This window comes from Ammospiza nelsoni, chromosome Z, assembly GCF_027579445.1.
Source record: "Ammospiza nelsoni isolate bAmmNel1 chromosome Z, bAmmNel1.pri, whole genome shotgun sequence".
NCBI lineage: Eukaryota > Metazoa > Chordata > Aves > Passeriformes > Passerellidae > Ammospiza > Ammospiza nelsoni.
In genome coordinates this window covers 24,658,624-24,680,394 of record NC_080669.1, presented here as the reverse complement: position 1 = coordinate 24,680,394, position 21,771 = coordinate 24,658,624, and the positions used below count along the sequence as shown (strand labels likewise).

At 42.1% G+C, this 21,771-nt stretch overlaps 2 protein-coding genes across 2 annotated transcripts; both read right to left on the bottom strand.

Moving 5' to 3' along the window:
- Nucleotides 1-4,665: 4,665 nt before the first annotated feature.
- On the bottom strand, nucleotides 4,666-7,013 carry ATP5ME (ATP synthase membrane subunit e). The gene is made up of 4 exons (XM_059492873.1): nucleotides 6,877-7,013; nucleotides 6,679-6,733; nucleotides 6,313-6,411; nucleotides 4,666-4,805 (listed from the first exon to the last, which is right to left on the bottom strand). Exons 1-4 carry the CDS (start codon nucleotides 6,910-6,912, stop codon nucleotides 4,780-4,782), a joined length of 216 nt encoding a protein of 71 aa, XP_059348856.1. The 5' UTR covers nucleotides 6,913-7,013; the 3' UTR covers nucleotides 4,666-4,779.
- Nucleotides 7,014-8,395: 1,382 nt separating this feature from the next.
- TMEM175 (transmembrane protein 175) lies at nucleotides 8,396-20,613 on the bottom strand. Its single transcript, XM_059492545.1, has 10 exons — nucleotides 20,447-20,613; nucleotides 20,079-20,117; nucleotides 19,066-19,163; nucleotides 17,927-17,978; nucleotides 17,048-17,083; nucleotides 15,567-15,650; nucleotides 14,791-14,955; nucleotides 12,956-13,034; nucleotides 11,152-11,293; nucleotides 8,396-10,618 (listed from the first exon to the last, which is right to left on the bottom strand). Exons 1-10 carry the CDS (start codon nucleotides 20,576-20,578, stop codon nucleotides 9,955-9,957), a joined length of 1,491 nt encoding a protein of 496 aa, XP_059348528.1. The 5' UTR covers nucleotides 20,579-20,613; the 3' UTR covers nucleotides 8,396-9,954.
- Between the last annotated feature and the right edge of the window lie 1,158 nt (nucleotides 20,614-21,771).

The window sequence follows — 21,771 nt, the reverse complement described above, 5'->3', positions numbered from 1 at the left end:
TCCTGTTACCTTCAGGATTCTTACCCTTCAGTATATTGTTTTGCATTACAAAAATACTGCAAGTAAAAGGAAAACTAGAGCTGTGTTGGTACCTGTGATCATTTACCTGTCTCAATGTAGTTAGCAAGATGTAATCCTCAATCATTATGCAGCAATTCTGTGAGAAGCTATGTGTCTTTCAGGAAAATACACAAACTTGTCCACTTGCATGAAAGTTAAAACACAACAGGTAGTGACTCCATGTTGTCTGTATCATTTTATCATAGAATGTCAAAGGCTGGGAGGGACCTTCAGCATCATCTAGCCCCAGCCTCACTCCATGGGCAGGGACAACTCTCACTAGACCAGATTTCTCAAGGCCTTATCCAGCTTGGCTTTGAACGGTGCCAGGGTCGGGGCACCCACTGCTCCCTGGGCAACCTGTTCCAGTGTCTCACTAACCCCACAGGAAAGACATTTGATGTAAACTTCCCTTCTTTCAGTTTGTACCTGTTACACCTTGTCCTTTCACTACAGTTGATGATGAAGAGTCCCTCTCCAGCTTCCCTTCAGGACCCTTCAGATACTGAAGGATTGCCAGTAGGTTCCCACACAGCCTTTTCTTTTCCAGGCTGAATAGCCCCAGCTCTCTCAGCTTGACTGGAGGAGGTGCTCCAGCCCTCTTATCAGTGTTGTGGTCTCCTCTGCACTTGATCCAACCGTTCCATATTTATTGCTTATGTTTGGGGCACTGGAAATAGTCTCAGACTCCAGGTGGGGTCTCACAAGAGCAGAGGACCATGTGGGAGGTTTTATCATACAGCAGAAGTTGTCAAATAAATTCTGTTCTTTCTTTTCTTTTTTAAGCGGGAAAAATGCCACAGGTTATTGTAATGCACAGTGGTAAGTAGTGGGATTTTGATGATCACCACAAGACACCATACACTTAAATACTGAGAAAAGCTCCTTATGTTCTCAAATGTTTTCTGGGAAATAAAACCTGGAGGCTGACCTTCCTGCTCCCCGTAACCAGTGTGAGGCACTCAGAGCACTGCAGGGTGCTCCAGCAGGGCTGCTCACACAAGGAGCACGGTGTGCCTGCCCATCACACCCTGTGAGCTGTGGGGGACTGTGCCCTGGCTGCCCACATACACTTGGGAGCACAGCTGGTCCTCACAGCCTCAGGGTGGGCATGCTGCCAGGTATTTCCAAATGGGAATATGCATGCATGCATGCAGGGGATGTCCATGGACACTCAAGTGTGGGGTGCCAGTGGAGGAGGCTGTTTCTTAGGGGTGGACCTTTGCCATGGGAGCAGTGAGTGAGGGCCAAGAAACAGATTTGTCCACTGTTTTCTCAGGTGTGGTGGACTGAACTTTGCTTGGGTGGGCTGGTTGAGCCAGTTTCCACGATAACCTGGGATTGATGTCTTAAACAAAGTGTTTTCACATCAGATAGGGAAAAAAGGCACATCAGAAGCAGATCCTGCAGAGGTAGGGTAATACTTTTTATCATGCCAATCTCCTTCCTTCTGGTGAGGCACAACTGTATCTAACAATGCAAAACTCTCCCTCCAGGGCAAATCTGGGAGCAAACCTCTAAAGGGGTTCCTCTAGAAAGCAGATTCAAGTGGCCCCTCCCCCAGCTGGTTCAGGAAAATATTTACTTGGGGAAAAGTGGAAAAAACCGTTTATTTAACAGGCAAAGTATTCACCAGCACAAAAACAAACAAACAAACAAACAAGAAATTATTAAAAAAAATCCCGTATTAAACAATAAAATCTCTTGCCACTCTGAAGAGATGACAAACTCAGAAAGTCCCTTGGTGGGCTGTAGCTCAGCTCACTCAGTTTCTGATCAGTCCCTCAGGTGCTGGAAGTGCCGCGGCCCAGGCCCGGCCCGGTGGGCCACAGGTGCAGCTGCCGGTGCTCCCCTGGGTGTTCAGTCCAGAGCAGGTTTGAACAGGTCCAAGAAAAAGGCAAAAAACCACAGGCCAGGGAACTTCTCTGCCTCAGCTAGCTAAAACTAACTAAAAGCAAAGGAGAGCTCTGTCCCGCTGTCTGTGCTGCAGACAGCACAGTCTAGGAGAAGGACGTGGGGGAGCAAGTGCAGTTTCTGGTAACAAACTGCGCACTTCTTCTCTCTCCCTTCACTCTCAGAACCAATCTTAAAGGTGCAAAACTTATTTCTGGGCTAAACACATGAATGGGGATACAAGCATTATAAAGTCACCCCTAAGACAACATGGGAGTGTTGACACATACGCCTGAGGGTATACCTTCTTTCTGATAAGGCACAACTGGCAGAACTATGCAGCTGCCAGAGCAGGGCCAAACAGCAGTTGTGCCATTAGAAGGCAACATAAGCCATCAAAGAGAAGTGGGGGCACATACAAGGCCTCTGCGGCTGTCAGAGCTGTGAAGGTCGCAGCTCTGGCGGAAAGGGAGGGAAAAACTGACAGGGAGATTGGAAAATGCCTTCAGCCACCTCCTGTATATCTGAAAGAAATGCTTACCGTTGTCTTTTCTGAGCTGGCCACAGCCTGACTTGAACTAAGCTTGGGAAGTGCTCCTCTTCCCCCAGGCAGGAGGAACAGGAACAACTCAACATTCAATCAGTTCTTCAAATAAAGAGATGGGATTGAACACCACAGGGAGGGTATGGATCCCAGCTCCATCTTTCAGGCAGATGGATTGCATGTCTTGGTGCTCTGTAAAGGGGCTTTGTCCCACCAGCATATCCAGATCCTGTACAAGGAAAGCTCAGAGAGTACTAGATCCAAGATTTTAGATTCACTCAGTCTAGGCTGAGTTGTTTCCATCCTCTATCATAAAACTTGCAAGAGGAAGATCTTTTTTCTCTGTACCTCTTCCTCTACTCCTTCCACAAAACTATAGGAGTAGAAAAAACATTTATTAGATTCAGTAGGAAAGCATTCCACTCCCTTTCACAAAGCAGCAGAGTACTCAGGAGTCACACAAATGTAGTTCCAGCAGAACATGTGGATGTAGTGTTTTCCAGAATACAGAATAAACATGAAAGGTCTTCCCCCTCAAACCCTTTGAGAGGAAAGACTTATTTTCATTGCTTCTTTCCCTTTCTTGGCCTTTTTTTTTTTTTTTTTTTTTGCTCGAACCTAGACAGTCATCTATTGTCTAGCCAGAATGGGGGGGCAGAGAACTAATTTGGTCCCTCTGGAATGGCTGTAAAGAGATACACAGTACCTTTCCCAACCCACTTCAGAATTCTTCCCAATCTAAGAGGAATTACAAGGACAGCTTTCTTGCCCAAAGCCAGTTCATGGAAAGCGTGTGGAAAGCGTGGCAGACCTCTCTTGCATAATTAAGATGTGTAGCAGGTCACTCCTTATGAATGAGATACACTACAATTTGTCTGTAACTTAGTTTTGAGGAACATCTGTCCATCTGTACTGTTTAGAATATCTGACTAATGAGTCAGCACCAATTCCTCAGGTCCCAACATAGCTTGACAAGCCAGAATCAAACCTGACTGCCACATGAAAGAATTGAGCAATAATTGAGCACTGTGATAACAAAACTGAAAAAAAAGATGACATAAATGCAGAATTGTGATTCACTGCTCATTGTCCATGCAGATCGGTGGCAGGTGATATCCCTCTGGGGTCAGTCCAGGGGCCAAAATACTCTTCAACACTTTTGTCAGCAGCATGTACAGTGGGATCAAGGGCACCCTCTGAATGTTTGGCACCAACACCAAGCAGTGTGGAGCACCACGAGCACTCATAGCCCAGGAAGGCAATAGGACCCTGGGCTGTATCCAGAGCAGCGTGGGCAGCAGGGCCAGGGAGGGGATTCTGCCCTTCTGCTCTGGTGAGACCCACCTGGAGTACTGAGAACAGCTCTGGTGCCTCTAGCAATAAACATGGAACTGTTGGATCAAGTGCAGAGGAGGCCACAACATTGATAAGAGGGCTGGAGCACCTCCTCCAGACAAGCTGAGAGAGCTGGGGCTATTCAGCCTGGAAAAGAGAAGGCTGTGTGGAAACCTACTGGCAATCCTGCAGTATCTGAAAGGCTCCACAGGGAAGCTGGAGAGGGACTCTGCATCAGCAACTGTAGTGAAAGGACAAGGTGTAACAGGTACAAACCAAAAGAAGGGAAATTTATATCAAATATTGGGAAGAAATTCTTTTCTGGGAGGGTGGCAAGATACTGGAACAGGTTGCCCAGGGAGCTGTGGGTGCTTGCCTTTCTGGACTGCCTTTCTTTCCCATTGCCTTTCTGGGCTGTGAGTGCTCATGGCAGGCACTGTTCAAAGCCAGGTTGGATAAGGCCTTGAGCAACTATGTAGTGAGAGGTGTCTCTGCCCATGGCAGTGAGGCTGGGACTAGATGATGCTGAGGGTTCCTTCCAACCCTTGACATTCTATGACTCTATGAAACTCCCCAGTCAAACCATTTAAGTAACAGATTCAGGCAGTCAGTGCCTTGCCAGTCTCCTCCACCTGCCCATATACATAAAATTTTACGTATTTTCTGATCACGATCATTACCTGTGGATAACGGGGGGAGCAACTGGCTACTGCTGGGAGAAAACAATGGTGTATTTCAGTTGCAACAATACCTACATTGTGACAGTTGCTTCCTGTCACATTCTGTCCCTATATTTGCTGCTGTTCTGGGCAATTCACTCAAAAAATACCAACTGAAGTGTAGTAAGTACTTTATTGATAGAGTATCACACAGAATTCAAAAACCATTGGACAGCTCAGAGCCTAGCCATGTACTTCCATGTGCGAAATTCAGATGAAATCTGTTGTTTACTTCAGTATGGAATCTTCACTTGCTAAAAGGGAAGAAAACACAAAGATGATTAAAGCTATTAGCCACGCAGAACAAAAACATACAAAGCATTAAAAAAAAAACAAACATAGAGCCTATCCTTATGTAATTTCCTTTTGGCCAGTATTTATGATTCCCACTTCTGTTTATTCAACAGAATTGTAATTAACAGCTCTGGGGTGATGGCAAACTTTTAAGTTTACTCAGTGGTGAAAGACAGTTTTCTGAACTAACAAGTGAAATGAACTCAGAAAAAGCTACCACTGCAGGTATGTCCATTTTAAGGAATAATCTTGAGCAACTGCACTGCACATAGAGTTTAACAACTGCTTTTCTGAAAAAAACCAGATCAAACCTATTGTTGAGAACAACAGACCTGTCACCTACGTGCCATTTTTAAACAGATTAAACATTCTAAAGCAATAATCATGAAAATTTCCTTACTAAGTGGCCTGGCAACATTACAGCACAGCCTCCACCTCCAAAAATACAGAAAGTTTCATCTACCTAGAGAACATCTTAAAGATCCGTTTTTTTTTTTTAGTCCATGACCAATAGAGATGATGTATTTAAGAAGGCAAAAAGCTTTCTCTCCAGTAAGTCATAGACAAAACATATTTTAATTTCTGTATGTGTACTTAATTATAGTGTTTTTTTCAACAATAATTTTGTTTAGAACAATGCAAATGTTCTTTTGCATGGAAAGAGTTACAGAGCGTGTATCTGCACCAAGAACAGCCCGAGTTGTTAATCAATTTTCTTAAAATTCTTAGTTTTAAGTCTACCGAAAAACCCTAGGTGAAACAAAGCTAGAAAGTACATTCCTCTGTATGGGAGAGGGGAAGGAATCCTCTGTTAGACCCATACAAGGAACAGAAGAAATAATCCTAAGGACAAGGGAAACAATGCTGCAGCAGGAATACTGCGGCTGGAATACTACAGTGGAAGGGAATGAGAACAAAAGCAGCAGTATTAGCTGCAAATGATGCCCTCCAGCACACCCTCTGCATGTGAGATACAACAAAAGCAGCTCTAACACTGCAAAATACAAAAAGACCAAGCTGACCTCTAGCAATACACGTGTGATGCCACTTAAAAGTCTCAAGTTGCAATTACGTACCATTGCCTATGCCCTATATTTAGTCATATTTGTGAGCTTCCTACACTTCATGGAGCAAAGGGCTTGCACATCCAGATGAAGAGACAAGCCAGCATAGTTGATATATAGATTCAGTTTTCCTCACAGAACAACGAGCATCTTTTAGTAGTTTGTTTTCTTGGTGGAAACTCAGCCATTTAGCAAAAGTGTTACGTTTTGCTCTGACAAGCTTTTCAAAATGCAGGCATAATGAGACAGCAGTACTATTTACTCCTCACACGGCCCTAATCCTCGCCTCCAGGGATTAGCTGCAGGCCCCAGTTTCTCTTAAGAACACTGCGGTGGAACACCAGTCCTGCAGCCTAGCGCCTGCAACACAGTGTGGGATGAATACACTAAACCGAGGAACTACCTTCTGCAAGCTCTTTTGCAATTCGCTCCAGTTCTTCACGTTTCTTTTTCTCCTCCGCCTCTACTCTCCTCTCTTCTTCAGCAATCGGCTTCAGGTAGTCTGCCAACAAAAAGCCCTTTAAAACACAACTTCCCGAACCCCCGGCGGAAAGCTCCGCTTTTGCGGGCTCGGTCAAAAAGGAGCAGAAGCCAGTTTTGCTGGCAGAAAAGCACATTTCATAGGGATCTGTGCCTTCACACCAGCAAGGCCGCCCGGCAGGGCCGCGGCAGGGCCGAGGGAGGCAAATGGCGGCCGTGACATTTGAAGGTGCCCTTGCGGGGCGGGAGCGGGGAAGCGGGCAGCGGCCGCCCGGGACGTCGCACTCACCGTATCGCTTCTTGCCGTAGATCATCCCCACGAGCAGCGCCGAGTACCGGGTGAACTGCGGGAACAGAGACAAGGACGCGCCCTTCGCTCAGCCCACAAGCACGGCCGGCCCCCGCAGCCCCGCGCCCCGGCCCGCCGGCCCGGGCGGCCTTCCCCGCGCCCCCGGCACAGCCCGGGCGATCTTCCCAGCGCTCTCACCTTGATGAGCGGGGACACCTGCACCGGCGGGACCATCCTGGCGGCGGCGGCGGCCGGAACTGAGCGTGGCTGCAGGAAGGGGTGGGAACAGCCGTGACCGGGAAGCCAAATGCGGCACCGCCCTCTGCTTCCCGAGCGTCGGCGGGTCCCTCCCTCAAAGAGCTCCGGCGGCGGAGGGACCGCAGCGTCTCCGCCACAAGCAGGGGCTGAGGGAGCTCCGGTGATGCAGCCTGTGAGAAGAATCGAGGGGATCTCATCCATGTTTTTCAATGACAAATGCTTACAGACTGAACGGCAGGAAATTCCTTTTAAATGGAACAAAAGATAACCACTCTTTTATTTTTTAATTTTTAATTTTTTTTTAAACTCATTGGGGTAATTGTACATTAAAACCTGTTGAGCACTTTGAAAACATATACTAGAAATATTTTTTCATTGTCAGGGTAGTCAGGTATTGGTGTAGGTTGGCCAGGGAGGTGGTGCAGTCACCATCCCTGGAGGTGTGCAAGAGGCATGAGGATCGGGTGCAGGTGATGTGGTTTAGTGGTCTAGGGGTTACAGAGGCACTGCTGGGTGAACAGCTGGACTGGATGATCTTAAGGTCTCTTACAACCTTAATGATTCTGTCATTAAATGGTTGTGGTGTCTCTGTGCAGATGCTCAGTCCGACTGAACAAAGACCTCTGCAACCAACCCATCTGGCCCACCCTGCTTCAAACTGGAGGGTTGGACTAGATGGTCTTCAGAGGCCCCTTCCAATGACATCCATTCTATGGTTCTGGGATTGTAATTACTGCATTTCAGTTTAATTTTCATAGATACAATACCCTGTGGTCATTAGCAATTCTATCAAGAACAACTAGTTACAGTTATATTTGGGAATGATCTCCTACTTGAAAGTGACAGAATTCAAATTGATGTTTGTTTCTAAAGAACCTGAAATGATGCTAAATGACCTCACTTTATATAAAGTCTCATATCATGTTTGTCCTTAGATTTAGGTTCTGACATATTACCAAATTTGGGTTGAATAATGCTATTTTGACTGCAAGCAAAAATAAAACTGAATAAAACTGTTCTTTCTGCAGAAGTGCAGAACAAATGACTTATTTCTAAGTGGGGTAAACAAAAAAAATCAGAAACAAACCAACCCAGAAAAACCAAACCAACCAAAATGATGCATACACGCCCCCCCCCCCCCCCAAAACCCCATTATTGAGCGAGTACAGTGCCTTGTAATATTTATACATGGCTTTATACAAAGCATCCTTATAGACACTGAAATGAAACTCCTTGGCTAGTTTTTGGGTTTCATTCTCTTCAGGTACCAGGAGAAGTAGAATCAACATTTCTTTACATCACATTAAAAACATTTTGGTATTTTGTAAAAAAAAATCACAAAACTGCTGAGGTTGGAAGGGACCTTGGTGACCTTATAGGAAAAACCCACCTAACGTAATTTTAATTACAGACATTGGCCTTAAAGTTCACTTACAGAGAAGAAATAAATGGCTTGAAGTTTTGTTTCTTCACTGATTGCAATTTATTACAAATACACATATTCACTACTATGTGTCTGCTGCACATTAGAAACAAAACCATACAGAACCAAAAGTGCTTTTATTAAGTATCAGAAAAACTGCTATACACAACACAATGGAAGTAATTTAACCACAACTAGGTATAAATCCCCTTGAATAGCTGAACATACTCTTCATGAGAAGTATGTAATATTCACAATGACATATTCGGTATCAAGGTGCTTCAAAACAAAAGCACAAGTGCTTTCAAGACTGATCTCAACTGAAACGAGATATTTGTTTTTCATCTGTAATTTCTTCAGGCATATTTTGCCACTTTTTTTTTTTCCATGATGAATAACAAAATTCCCCAAATGCCTTTAATTATGGCATTAAAGTTGTCAGGCACTAAGATAATTCAAGATACAAATTAATCACTCTGCCAGAAGGAAATGTAATGGCTTCTAAGGCAGCCAGAGTTTAGATGATTTGAAAAGCACAATACTTATCCAGCTCTATGTAAGTGTAAAAAAAAAATAAAAAAATTCAACATTATCATGGACAGGAAGTTCTAGGGGTTAGTTTCTTCTGCTGTCTTCCTGAGACTCAGAAATCTGTGGGACCCCTTACTTGTCCACAACTCAAGAGAAAGCTTAACTCCTTTATCTGATGTGGAACTCTCACATATTGCAGTCTCATACTCTCCTTGAATATGACACCATGCCTTCTGAGTAACAGAAGAATGTTCCATTGCCAGACAAAAAACAGACACAAAAAGCCTGAGAAATTAAAACACTTCAGACAAGAAGCTTCTGCAGAACAGAAAAAAACTTACATCTAATCACAGAGCTCTTTTCCCTCAGAAAATATCAAAGCTAGTTGAAACTTGGATGCAAAGCCAGATGATTCCTCATTTGTTACACACTTTTAAAAAAAGAATAGATATGGCCAAAGAACTTGTGTTCAGATGGCTTGGAAGACTGCTATCACAATTGCAACTCCCATCTAAACTCACACAGAGCCACTCAAACAGTTAGATTTCCAACTGCTATCCCCTGTTTGTGACTACGCAGGACAGACCATTGAAAAAAAACATTAAAAAATTTAACATTGAAAAAAAAAAAAAATCAGTAACTTGTATGCACACATGTTCTCCTATGATGTACCATCCAGAAATCCAGATGTCTCTGTGTTTTCCATGCCTCACATTCTCTTACATAGAAACTCAACCGACCTCTGTGTTTGGCTGCCATTTTCCTGGGTATCTGCGCACTTCTTAATTGATCATTGCTGCAGTTACATGTCAAGCAGCATTTTTTTCTATAAGGCAATACTAAAAGAAGGGGAACATGCTTTTCTTTGCATCCCCTCTTTATCCAATATTTTCAATAGCAGATTTTGGAGAAAGGGTCTTGAGCATGGTCAGCTTAAACATAAATATGCCCCAGTTATGGTCAATACAGGCTTTGGTTTACATCAATATAATCCACACACAAATATAATGCAAGTCAGAGGAGCTGAAGCTGATCTCTTAACTTCACATGCACCGCGCAGAAATTTAGGACAGTGTTTCGTTTGGAGACAAACATGCCTCCTCCTCTTCTAACAATACAACCTTCCGTCTGGAGAGAGACATCACAAACTTTATGGCAGTTAAAGAAATTCTAACAAAAATGCGCAAGGCAAGAAAAGCAAATGGGATTACAATCTGCATAAGATGGAAAATTGCAGTGCTAAATTCACTTAACAAGCAAGTTAGAAAGAAGGCCCCCAGGCTTACGCAAGGGTAAAGAGCCAGCTTGGCAAACATGAAGGCATGCTCTTTGCCACCATATCTAGCAAAGGCATGCAAAGTTTCCTCTTCATTGAGAAGGGCTGTAGTCCATATTGCAAACTGAAATATGCTGGCAAAGAAAGTGATCACACAGCTGACCTGAATGGCTTCTATTTCATTATGAGACTTTTCTGCAAATTCACTGGTCAGCTGGTAAGCTAGTGGAAGCCCACCAATGAAAGCCAATGAAAGTATGTTGAGCAGTCCCATTAACCGGGTAGCTTTTGTTACATAAAGGAAAAGAGAGTGATGGACAAACCACAGGAGACCAATTGTAACAAATGAGCCAAAGTAAGCAAGGTAGTTTGGCCCATATTCACTTAAAGCTTCAAGAAGACTGCCATGGAACTTCTCCTCAACTTCTCTGGGGTCAGGAACATTGTCTTCACTGTGGAGAGAAAAATTAATTTACTTCACATATTCCTGTTATAAAAACACACCTGGAGCAAGACTGAATTATGCTGCTTTACTTTGAGAAAGTAGTGAACAACAGGAATCCACCCTGAACTTCTCTAGTAATTTAGATACAGTGTTTCAAATAATATATATATAAGGAAATCTGAATGCAGGTTGGCATTCCTTTGGGTTAATAAAGTTTATACAGAGACTAAACAGCTTTTATTCACAAAAAAGCTTTCATCTGAAAACATAACTAAGCAAAAAAAGGAAGCTTTGTTCTTCAAGACTCTACATCCCAACATGTATTATGCACACTGATCATCATTACTGGAATGTGGATGTTAAAAAGTATCTTTGGTTTGTGCTCTGAGTCCTTCCAGAAAATCATACTTTAAAGTAACCACTGCAGATTTTGGAAGTTAAACACAATGTTTGATTAATTTTATTTCCTCAAATGTTACACACAAACAGAAGTTTATATATTTTACAAGACAAAGTGTAAGAACCAGCACAAAGCCTTACCATATATCCAAAATGAGCAAGGTTGCTACAATGGCATAGACTCCATCACTGAATGCTTCTACTCGTTCCTTACTCAGAGGCTCACTGAGGTAAAAAGTGAAGGTTTCTAAGCTATGAGGTTCCTCCTCTTCACCTCTCTGACCTGGAAACAATCCAGAGGCTTAATCATGAAAACAAGTATAAAATAAGGTAGTTCAACAACCTACTGTGACCACCTTTTTTCCCTATCTGCCTAAACTTTTCTTTAGACAAAAGAATGCCAGTCACTCTACTGACAAAAGGATGTCAGTCACTCTACTTTTTTTGGCATATGTGCCTCTCCCTGAAATTTATGTTTCTTTCAAGACAAGTGCTTCATGGACAAAAAAAAAAAAAAAAGCTCTTTCCTTTAAACTGTATGGCAAGCCATTAGTAATGACTCAAAGCTGTAATTGAACAAATCAGATGCTGTACTTCAGGAAGGCCTAATAGCTTTAGGGCTGCTACGACAGCTTGGAGAACTTAGACTACATGGTAGTAAAAACCTGTCTTGAAAAAAACCACGGGGGCTGAACAAGGATATTGGACACACTTAAAATAATTCAAGCCTTTTGTCAAAAGGTGTAGTTTTTATAGGAAATGTTGAACACATCTCTAAAGAGTGAACTCAGAAGTGCCTACCTAGCAAAAATACACTGCTTCAGTGTATATATATAAAAGGTTAAGGCTCCACAGGAATGCAAAGCAGGTGTATTCACAAGAAATTCAGTAAAGCAGTATTTCAGCCATCTGATAGGGTGAGGTGGATATGTGACCTGACTGCAAACCACACTGGCCCCATCACAATAAGCATGGACAATATTTGTATGTGTTTATTCTAGGCTCTGAGTCTGGCTTCATCCTTTTAGACCATTTCTGCCTGTTATTGCTGCCACATGGGGACTGAAGAGTATGCTCACACTTGCACTGGAAACAGACAGACTTGTACTAGTCTGAACAGCAACAGTAGAAGTACAAAAGTGTTATTCTTCTGCCCCAGCTTGGGAGTGTCAGTAACAAAGACATTATCTCTTCAGTGGCTCTATGCTCTCTCTCAGAGGGACACTGCACCTTTCAGCTAAGTAGGTTGCACGATATCCCCTGCTCCTTTTATTTTAGCAATGCCAACCTCTTTCTCAGCAGGATTTAAGGGCAGCTCAGGTTGCTATGGTTGTGCAGTTGTTACTCCTGACACAAGGAGGGCAGAAAGCACATGAGGGAAGGAATCATGAGTTTAGGTTAACTTGAGACATGTGTGAAGGCAAATCTTTAGATTATAGCAGTTAGATTAATGAGTAATTAGTAATACCCTGAACAGTAACTATTGTGAGAAAGTTTGATTTACAGGTGCAGTTCTTGCCTGTTTGAAAATGTGTGACTATTCAGCATTGCGGGGAAGGAAGTGGTAAAGGCACAGAGCTTTCTTCCTTATGTTCTTCCATCTCCATGCTCCCTCTTGAGGAGGGAAAAGGGATAGATGGCCTGCCACTGTCATTCATATATAGTGTGTCCGTATGCACTAGCACTATCAGGACAAAAAAGAAAGGTTTTGCACTGGAAAAATGATCTTACAATGTGTTGTGCCTTACACAAATCTCATCGCATGGGAATGAGGGGAAATTAGGGAGCAAGGGAGACACTGTTTAGAAGCACATCAATAAACCCTAAAATCACTATGTTCCGAGACTGAAAATGAAAGCAGAACTGAAATTACTTCATTCTAGGCTGTCTGCATAACAGGTTGACAACCTAATCTGAACATATGCCTAGGAATTTTGTTACTTACCAAGAATTTTGTTTTTACACCATGTAATTAATCGACTGAGATGCGGAAAAATGATTACAAGTCCAAGAAGTACATAAGACTGTTGGAGAAGAAAATGAACAGTTTAAATATAGTTATCAAAAATATAAATTACCTTCCAGATTTTGTATGAAACTATAACTCTCAATCTTAGAACTAATAACACTGAGAAAAAGAAATCTTGACTTTCAAAAAGAAAAAGGCTCAGCTGAAATGCTCATTTACTTCCTGAATAATGTATGTGGAACCAAATACTGTTTTTTCCTAGCTAATTTAGTACCAGTAATGAAGCAAACTAAAACAGGGAGGGAAATAATTCTGCTGACAAAAAGTGCAGGAATAACTACTTTGGAAGTTGAAGAATTATCCCACATAATCCTTTATGGGTTCTTCCAATTCATGATACTTTAAGATTCTACTATTTGTGTCACAAAAACACATTGGTTCACAGGTTTTGCACAGGTCTAAGCATAGGAGCAACTTGGAGAGTAATTTCACCATTGCTAATATTAAAAACAAAAACCAAACTACAGTGAACGGAGTGAGGAAGAAGAGGAAAACATATTTTCAGACAAAACTAGGCCTTTTCATGTTTAGACTTATAACTGACCCTTTCATCAAGAGCAACCTGATTTCTCACAAACTTAGGGATTATTTAAATACTGCCAATTCCTGTGGAATCTTTCTCAAAATCCATCTTTTCCTAAAGAACAAGAGGAATGGAAGCTCAGCGTACATTCAAAAACTAGATTTCAGTTCTGAGTAGGGGTTCCAGAAAAGAGTTAAAGCTGTATTAATAAGTAGGAGCAACTCACTGACATCAACTAAAGATGGAAGAGAAAAAGGCTATGTAAAAGCAGTCCTTGACAGGCAGGTGGCCTAACTGGTCTCCCTTCTCTGTTTGCTCTTACACTCTAAGTTAGTGCAGCAATTGCATTCTTCAGTTTGTGCAATGTGGTGTTCATTTCACATAAATTTCCTCAACTATTTCTGATGCACAAGATACTAACATAGAGTTTGGAAGATCTGCTAAAAACAAACAAAAAAGCAGGCACAGCAAGTAATAATTTAGCAGAACATTCTTTCTACACTATACAAATTCATGGATCAAGTTACAGGTTGATATATGTGATTAAATACATTCAATGCAAAAAACAACACCCTAGAATGTAGCACACTCCATAGAGGTTGGGAAAGCTCCATGGAGGATTGAGGCTTAACAGTAGGAACTCCTGAGTCATGATGAGACAGCAAAATAAGTTCCTGTCTCTGACCCTGCGCCCCAAAGCTTATCTCTGTAACCCCATGGGTCACTTTTCCCTAACCCCCACTATTGGACATATTTGGATCCCCCTTTATGCTATAAAAAGGGGCTGTTTTAGCCCATTAGACAGAAGAAGAGCCATCACTGGACCCTTCACAGACTCCCCAATAAACAATTGCTGTGGAACACCAGGACTTCTTCTCTCTCGCGTCTGCTTCAAGCCTCAGCCAAGGGCACCCCAGCAAGCAAGCAAAGAGCTGAGATCCTAAGAGAGCTGATAATCGCTAAAGAGCTGACAATCACTGGGCTTGCTAAGGGTAGCCATGGCTGCGAGCTGCCTGGGCATTTGGGCTCTCGGCCTCCCAGACGGACGGGGCTCCCAGGTCCTTGCATCGCTCCATAATAAGGCCAAGATTGAGGCTTTATTATACCAGAACTAGCAATGAAGAAAGTGTGCATAGTTAACACAGACATCACTATTTTCATACGCAGTCCTAAAGACAGCTAATACAAACTGCTGCATCAAAGTTTTCTGTCAACCGAGAGAACTTACCAAAGGAATAAAGAAAAAAGAAAATATGGCTGCTAAAAAGCATAAAATTGGTCCTCTCAGGATAATCTTTAAGATATGACGTTTATAGAAATTCTGATTTTCAGATTCCTGTATCTGTTGATTCAGTAAGTGTGGGTGATAGAATCCATATGCTACTATCACAGCCTGCAAGGAAAAGAGCATTACTGAACTTATTACATATAAATATATGAAGGATTTCAAACATAAGACATAGAACTATAAATCAACACATTCTGAAACACTTGCAAGCTTATTCTTCACTCCCATATGGAAAGTTGGTCCTAGAAACTCTGAGATTTGACAACACACTCAAAGATTTATGTGAAGATTTTAGTCTCCTCCTTTGATCCTTGATGAAGGGGAATGAAGACCTCTGTAACAAGGAACTGAAAGCAACAAAGCACTGCACAGGAGGAAGAATGCTGCTGGACTTCAGACTGAAAACCTGTGTTCCGTCACCCACTGCTGCATGGAAAACTCAACTGTTCTTTCCTCAATGCATTTTTGCAAAGAGTGGGAAAGGAATTCTGTGAACACTGAGATCAGCTGATTTAGTTGCATAAAACAGCTTAATGGGACAGGGAACTTCTGTTTTACATACAGGTACTGTATTATCATAATGGGCATAACTTTGAAAAAGAATGCTATACAAATAACATATTTAGCAATTTATGCGACTCACTAAGAAGCTTAATTTCAGTTCTACACAAGAAAGTCTATGTAAAAGTGAAAATGCTAATGGAGAGCTCCAATACCTGTATAAGGCCAATGACAACAGCACAAACACTGAACAGGAAGATGCCAAAAGGTACCCCTGGAAAGGAGGCCATTAAGGAAAACTAGAAAAAAATCAACAAGATCATATATTTAATTAAGAAGCAATGCAGGAATAACAGTAGAGAAACAGAAGCACTCTTCATTCAATATTGCAAATATTCATAAATCTACATAATAATTTGCATTTCATCATAATTCCATTAAATGCTATTTCTAGCCACAAATACATGCAGGCATCCCAACCAAAGGCATCTGGAGAGATGGTTCTGCTCTGACATTGACAGTGCTAAACCTTAGCCATTCTGGCACTGTGCCTCCATAATAAAGAGCCTCCAGAGTGGCTTGTACCTGAGCATAAAGCTTAACTGGTTTTGGTTGACATGACATCATAGCTGTGAAAATTCTTGATATTAGGATACCTTTTTGAATCCTTTATTTTGTCTACCTCCATGGCTCCCTGTTGTATTAATTTTTGCAGCTTCTTTAGAGGAGGATGAAAAAGGAAAAAAAATTTAAAAAAAGGAAAAGAAGAAAAGCAGGGTGTAGTGTTAAAGTAACATGGACAGCTTTCTAAAAAAAATTCCAGCTTCAAGGCAAAATGAAAAGTATGTTCTCTTGCTGATAAACATCGTCTTAGTGACCACAGCCTCATTTTTTGCAGACTACATATAAGACATACATACCCACATAGAAACAGGTGCCTGTCCTACTTACACTTACAACTGTCAAGATGCATTTTAATCAACTGTTTTGTTCTGTTAATATAGTATTCATTTGCAAATATTCTTTTAAGGTCATATGACCAAAAATTGTGCAGATTTTAAACATAAACCCTCAGCTGCTAGAATCAACCTTGCAGAGCAAATCAGAAGTGATACCACAAACTTGGTCTAAATTACAAAAGGAAAATGTCCTGCCATATAAGGAGGAGTTTGAAACACAGTTTTATTTATCTTACCAAAATTCTTATCAGATAACGTGGACCTTCTTCAATACAGCTGCTTTTTTAAAAGAAATCATGGAAAATTTTTTACCAGGAGGGTGGTAAAACATTGGCACAGTTGCCCAATCCCTGGAGATGTACAAGGTGAGGTTGGATGGGGCTTTGAGAAACTTCATCTAGTTGAAGATGTTCCTGATCTTTGCAGGGGTTGGACTATAGGACCTTCAATGGCCCCTCCCAGCCTGAACTATTCTATGATACTATGACTTCCCATAACTGTAAGTTTTGTTGCTGGAATACCCATTTTCTGCCAGGTCTAGAACATGAAGTATTTGAAGGTTATAAAATAGCTTCATGAATTTTAAAGAAGCAACAGTTAATGATGACAATGGATTGAGGATTTGTACTATAACAACACTTTCCTGCGTTTCTGAATACTTTGGTAGAGTCTTTCCAAATAAATGAAGAAACAAACAATGTAATTAAACAAATTTCAGATTTTAGAAAATTACTTACTGTATATGGCAAGAAGGTTATGATCATCATACAAGCCTAAAACAGAAAAAAAGCATTTTGAAACAGTATGTATTTTCTGAACACATCTTTAATGAGGGCATTGCTTGCTTTGTATTTTACAAGGAGATCAGATGTTTGTGCTGCATAATGAAAAATACCCATATTTCTGAAGTTGCAAAGTTTTGACAGCAAATGGCTGCTTTTGTACACATCTTACATGTTCTCTAGGCAAAGTGTACAAGCTTGTTGTAGAAAACACTACAGTTTCCTGTGTTACCAATACCCCAGGTAAAACTTTGCTATGGTTTTTATGAGACATCTTTCTAAATGCTAAATTTACCACACTCTCTAACCAGTTGTTTCTGATTTGTCGAGAACGTTAATAGCTGATCGTAACTATTTCGCATCTAAAATGCAAAATCAAAAAACCCAACCCAGCAAACAAAAGTATAAAGAAACACATTGCTTTGAAAGCTACATTAGGTAAGAATTAGATGCCTTAGGCTATTCTTCTAAAATAATTTCCTCTAGTTTTATCTCATGGAGCTCCAACAGTGCTTTTATTAACAAAATTAGAATAACTGTGTGGTTGCATACTTTCAGAGAACAGAGTTTGAAACAACATTGCAAAATACTCAGTTCCCCCAGATGAACTTCAGACTAACCTGCTGCAGAGCTTCTTTTGGTTTGCAGTAAAACATTTGCAAGTTAAAAGCAAGTTATTTATCAATCAGTCACAGTGAAACTAAAGATCTTTGTATTTTCCTGGAAATATGTCAAAGTTATGCTATTTAATGTAGAAACTTTTGGATATTCACAGACACACTTAAGTGACCTGTATCTGCTTGTTAACCACCCAGCTTCTATGACAACACTCACCAGATTTAGAAGAGCCAGGACATCATCTATATGTTCTATCACCTGAAACAACCTGTTAAGGCAAGGCAAAGTATCATGAACATGCCAACTCACAAAATATATTCTACAACACTACATATAAATTGTACATTTATGGTAGTATGGGGAAACCCAATTTCCTTCTCTACAGAATTAATACAAGTATTCCAGGTGCCACCAAAACTCATGAGGCTCAAATGTGAGAGTAATTTGTTAGAAAAGTCTTAAAAGTGAGATACAATGAAATTCAATCATGGAGCAATTATTAAGAACCTGGTTTCTATTTGAATGGCAGAGTATTTTCAAAATTTTAAGGCTTAGAATAATTTCTCCTGAAGAGACAGCGCACAAAGAAAAAGCTTTCCTTGCAAATGTCCCCGGATTTTGTTACTGAAACTCCTCATTCACAAAACTATCACTTAGAATAAACAGGACCCATCACCCTCCACAAAACCCTGAGACTGTACCTCAGCATTTACTTATACAAGCAAAGAAAAGCACTGGAGTAAAGGAATGGATGTGGGGATTCAGCTTCAAATACTCAATTACAGGTTTCACACCTTTATTGGAATGCAGCCAATCTACTTGCATAGCGACATTTGTAAATTTCAAAATCCAAACAAAAACTGCTCTGGTTCCAGCATGATGCCTGCGTGCCAATTTCTTTTTAACCACCAAGACATGGCAGGTGGGAGTGTCCACAGCTCTGTGAAGTACAGAATCTGCAACATTACAACTGACTTTGCGACAACTACTGCTGAGCACAGATGAGATGAGTTTTAGGCCAGCTGTACTATAACAGTTCCTTTGTTGTGGAGCATGCAAGTTACAAATTCACGTTCTTTTCAGCAGAATTAGAAGTCTAATTCCATCTAGCCTTCAAGGTAAGAAGAAAAGTAACTCTAAAAGATACATAATGCTTGTTTTACTCTGTATGACTATGGCAGTGGTGTAAAGTAGCTTTTCACTGCTAAGAGTAGCATTTCTTTACAATGGTTTTCTAATATTATTCAACAAAAGACAACTCAGAAGTCTGGCAGCAAGACAGAAATACATCAGAGACATGGTTATCTCCTGCACTTTCTAGCTTTTAACTTTAGATTTAAACATCATGTTCCTACCTTACATGAGCTGCCCATGCCACTGTGACTATTAAAAAGGTCATCAAGTAAACGGCAATTTTTGCTAGAAGAAGTTGCTGAACACTTTCACCTAATTTCTGAAACAGAAAGTGACACCCAAGGAAACAAAATATAAATGTTATGTTACAAAATTATTACCAACATCTGAAAAAGAGATGTACAACAATATAATGTATTATTGAAAAATGCCTCCCAAAAATGCAGTTCCCATTCAACAAACTCATTAGTACATTGCAGAGAACAGAGTTTATTAGGAACTTGTAAATAGGCTGAAATATGGCATTTGATGTATCAACACATCTCATCAATCTGTAAAAAAAAGGGCTTCCCAATGCTCTATTCACCTTGTTACTCATTTATGCATTCTCTCATCACTGTTACTATAATAATGCATTTCAGAGGACTGGACACAATATGCCTCTTTTACTTTCACAGCACTGAATTCTGTAGTAGAAGCATTGAAGAGGTTTCATGTGACCATTGTTAAAAAGCAGTAAGGAGAGGGCTTAATCTCAGCAAATTTTCCAAATACGACTACAGTGGCTTAAACAGACTCATATAGTATATTTGCTGCAATACAAATCTTATCTGAACTTCTTAAACTAAGATTTATGTCTATTTAAGAGTAGAAAAATAAATAGCAACAAAAGAAAAAACCTGTAAATTTCTCAAATTATTGTTTCCTAAAATTCCTGGGTATCCTCAGAATTAATTTCTTTCCTGTAGTCTTCTTTCTCCACCTTTGTTTATTCAAATTACATTTATTATGAACCTGACTTTAAAACTAGCATTCAGATTGTGCTATGTAAGCTTCTCTCAGTGATGGTTTATTACCAAGAAGACCAGATCCTTTTTGAAAGATGTTTTGGCTAAATGGGCAATTCATGTCTCATAGAAAAGTAATTATAATCTATGGCGAGGATGTTACGTGCTAAACGAGGGTGTTACATCTACTTGGGAGGACACAAGAAACAACAAACGGCACGTGATACCTGGTCAGGATGTATTTTTGTGTGAGCCACCGGCAAAATCTGAAATAACAAAATGTTTATTAGCACATGACGTTCTTTTCCTTGTTGAGCACTTCCCTAAAACCACGCAACCCTCAGGGGCCAGCGGATCGCGTAACCAGGAGCAGCTCTGGAAGTCACAGCCGTTCCCTGGCCATGGCCCGGCCCGCCGCGGCGGCACAGCCGACACCTCTCCGGGACGGCCCCGACACATGGCGACAGCGGGGCGGGCGCGGAGCCGGGCGGGCCGGGCAGGCACGGGCGCCCCCCAGAAAGCCGGGACCGGCCGCGGCTGCCCCAGGCTTCTCCCTCCCTGCCTCCCTCCCCGCCTCCCGCCACCGGGCGCTCACCATCACGGTGGCGATGATGGACAGCAGCGCATCGCTGTAGGCCAGCAGCCGGTGCGATGTCTGCGTGCTGCCGCCCGGCTCCGGCCCCGGGCCCGGGCCGCGCTCCCGCGCCGCAGCCCGCGGAGCCGACATGGCCCCGTGAGCTCGGCGGCGGCGGCGGGGGCGGCGCTTCCCTCGCCCTCAGAGGGGCGGGAGCCGCCCGCTGCCCCTGCGGGGCGGAGGAAGGCTGCTCTCGGAAGCGATGCGGTGCATGTCCCTGAGTGGCCGAGCCGCCGCCGGGCGCACAGCGGCTGAAGCAGCAACCCCGCCTTTAAAAGGCGTTCCAGCTCACCTCTCCGTTTTCCATAACAACATCCTGAATCCAGTGACACAGACAGTGTGTTCTACATAGGACTGGTCAGGAAACATCAACAGAAGAGGCAAAGGAAAGCACCGCTCTTAGAGAAGCAATTTATATTCCTCAAACAAATTCCCTTTTTAAAATGGGAATTTCAGCAATTGAGGGAGGTAATCCTGTCCCTTTCCTCAGGCCTGGTGAGGCACATCTGGAGTGCTGTGTCCCAGTCTGAGCCTCTCGGTACAAGAGAGACATGGAGCTTCCGGAGCACGTACAGTGGAGGGCAACAAAGATGATGAGGGGACTGGAACATCTCTCTCACCAGGAAGAGCTGAAGGAGGTGGGCCTGTAGCCTTGAGAAGAGGCAACTGAGAAGGGAGCCTCAGGAATGTCTATAAATATCTAATGAGTTGGTGCCGAGACGATGGACATAGGCTCTTCTACGTGGTGCCAAGCAATACAGCAAGCAGAAAAGCTGCACCTCAGTATGGGAAGGGCTTCTTTACCGTGTGGCTGATCACAAAGAGGAACAGTGAGATTATTGGGTCTCCTTCTGTGAAAATACTCAAGAACCATCTGGATGCTATCTTGTGCCATAGGGTCTAGAATAATCCTGCTTAAGCTGGGATGTTGGATCAAAATGACCTGCTGAGATTCCTTCCAACCTTAGCCATTTTGTGATTCTGTGATCTTGTGAAATAAGGACCTGTGGAACTACAGGCCAGTCAGTCTCACCTCTGTGCCTGGTGAAATCCCCATGGAAACTATAGTAAGGCATATGGAAAATAAGGAAAATGGAAAATGGTTAGTGACAGCCAGTGTGGCTTCATTAAGGGCAAATTATGCCTGCCAAGTGTTGTGGCCCTCTGCAATGGGGTTATAGAGGTGATCATTGAGGGGACAGCTGACATCATCTGCATGGTCTTGTGCAAAGCATTTGCACCCAATGGATTGGGTTGGAAAGGACATTAAAGATAGACTGCTCCAA

Coding starts and splice junctions, on each gene's coding strand:
- ATP5ME (XM_059492873.1), bottom strand. CDS start 6,912: ATGGTCCCGCCGGTGCAGGTGTCCCCGCTCATCAAG. Junction 6,734..6,876: donor AGGTGTCCCCGCTCATCAAG/GTGAGAGCGCTG, acceptor CTGTTCCCGCAG/TTCACCCGGTACTCGGCGCT. Junction 4,806..6,312: donor TGCAAAAGAGCTTGCAGAAG/GTAGTTCCTCGG, acceptor CTTCCCTTTTAG/CAAGTGAAGATTCCATACTG.
- TMEM175 (XM_059492545.1), bottom strand. CDS start 20,578: ATGTCGGCTCCGCGGGCTGCGGCGCGGGAGCGCGGCCCGGGCCCGGGG. Junction 17,084..17,926: donor TCCTGGCTCTTCTAAATCTG/GTGAGTGTTGTC, acceptor TTTCTGTTTTAG/GCTTGTATGATGATCATAAC. Junction 10,619..11,151: donor TTGCTCATTTTGGATATATG/GTAAGGCTTTGT, acceptor TTCTCTCCACAG/TGAAGACAATGTTCCTGACC.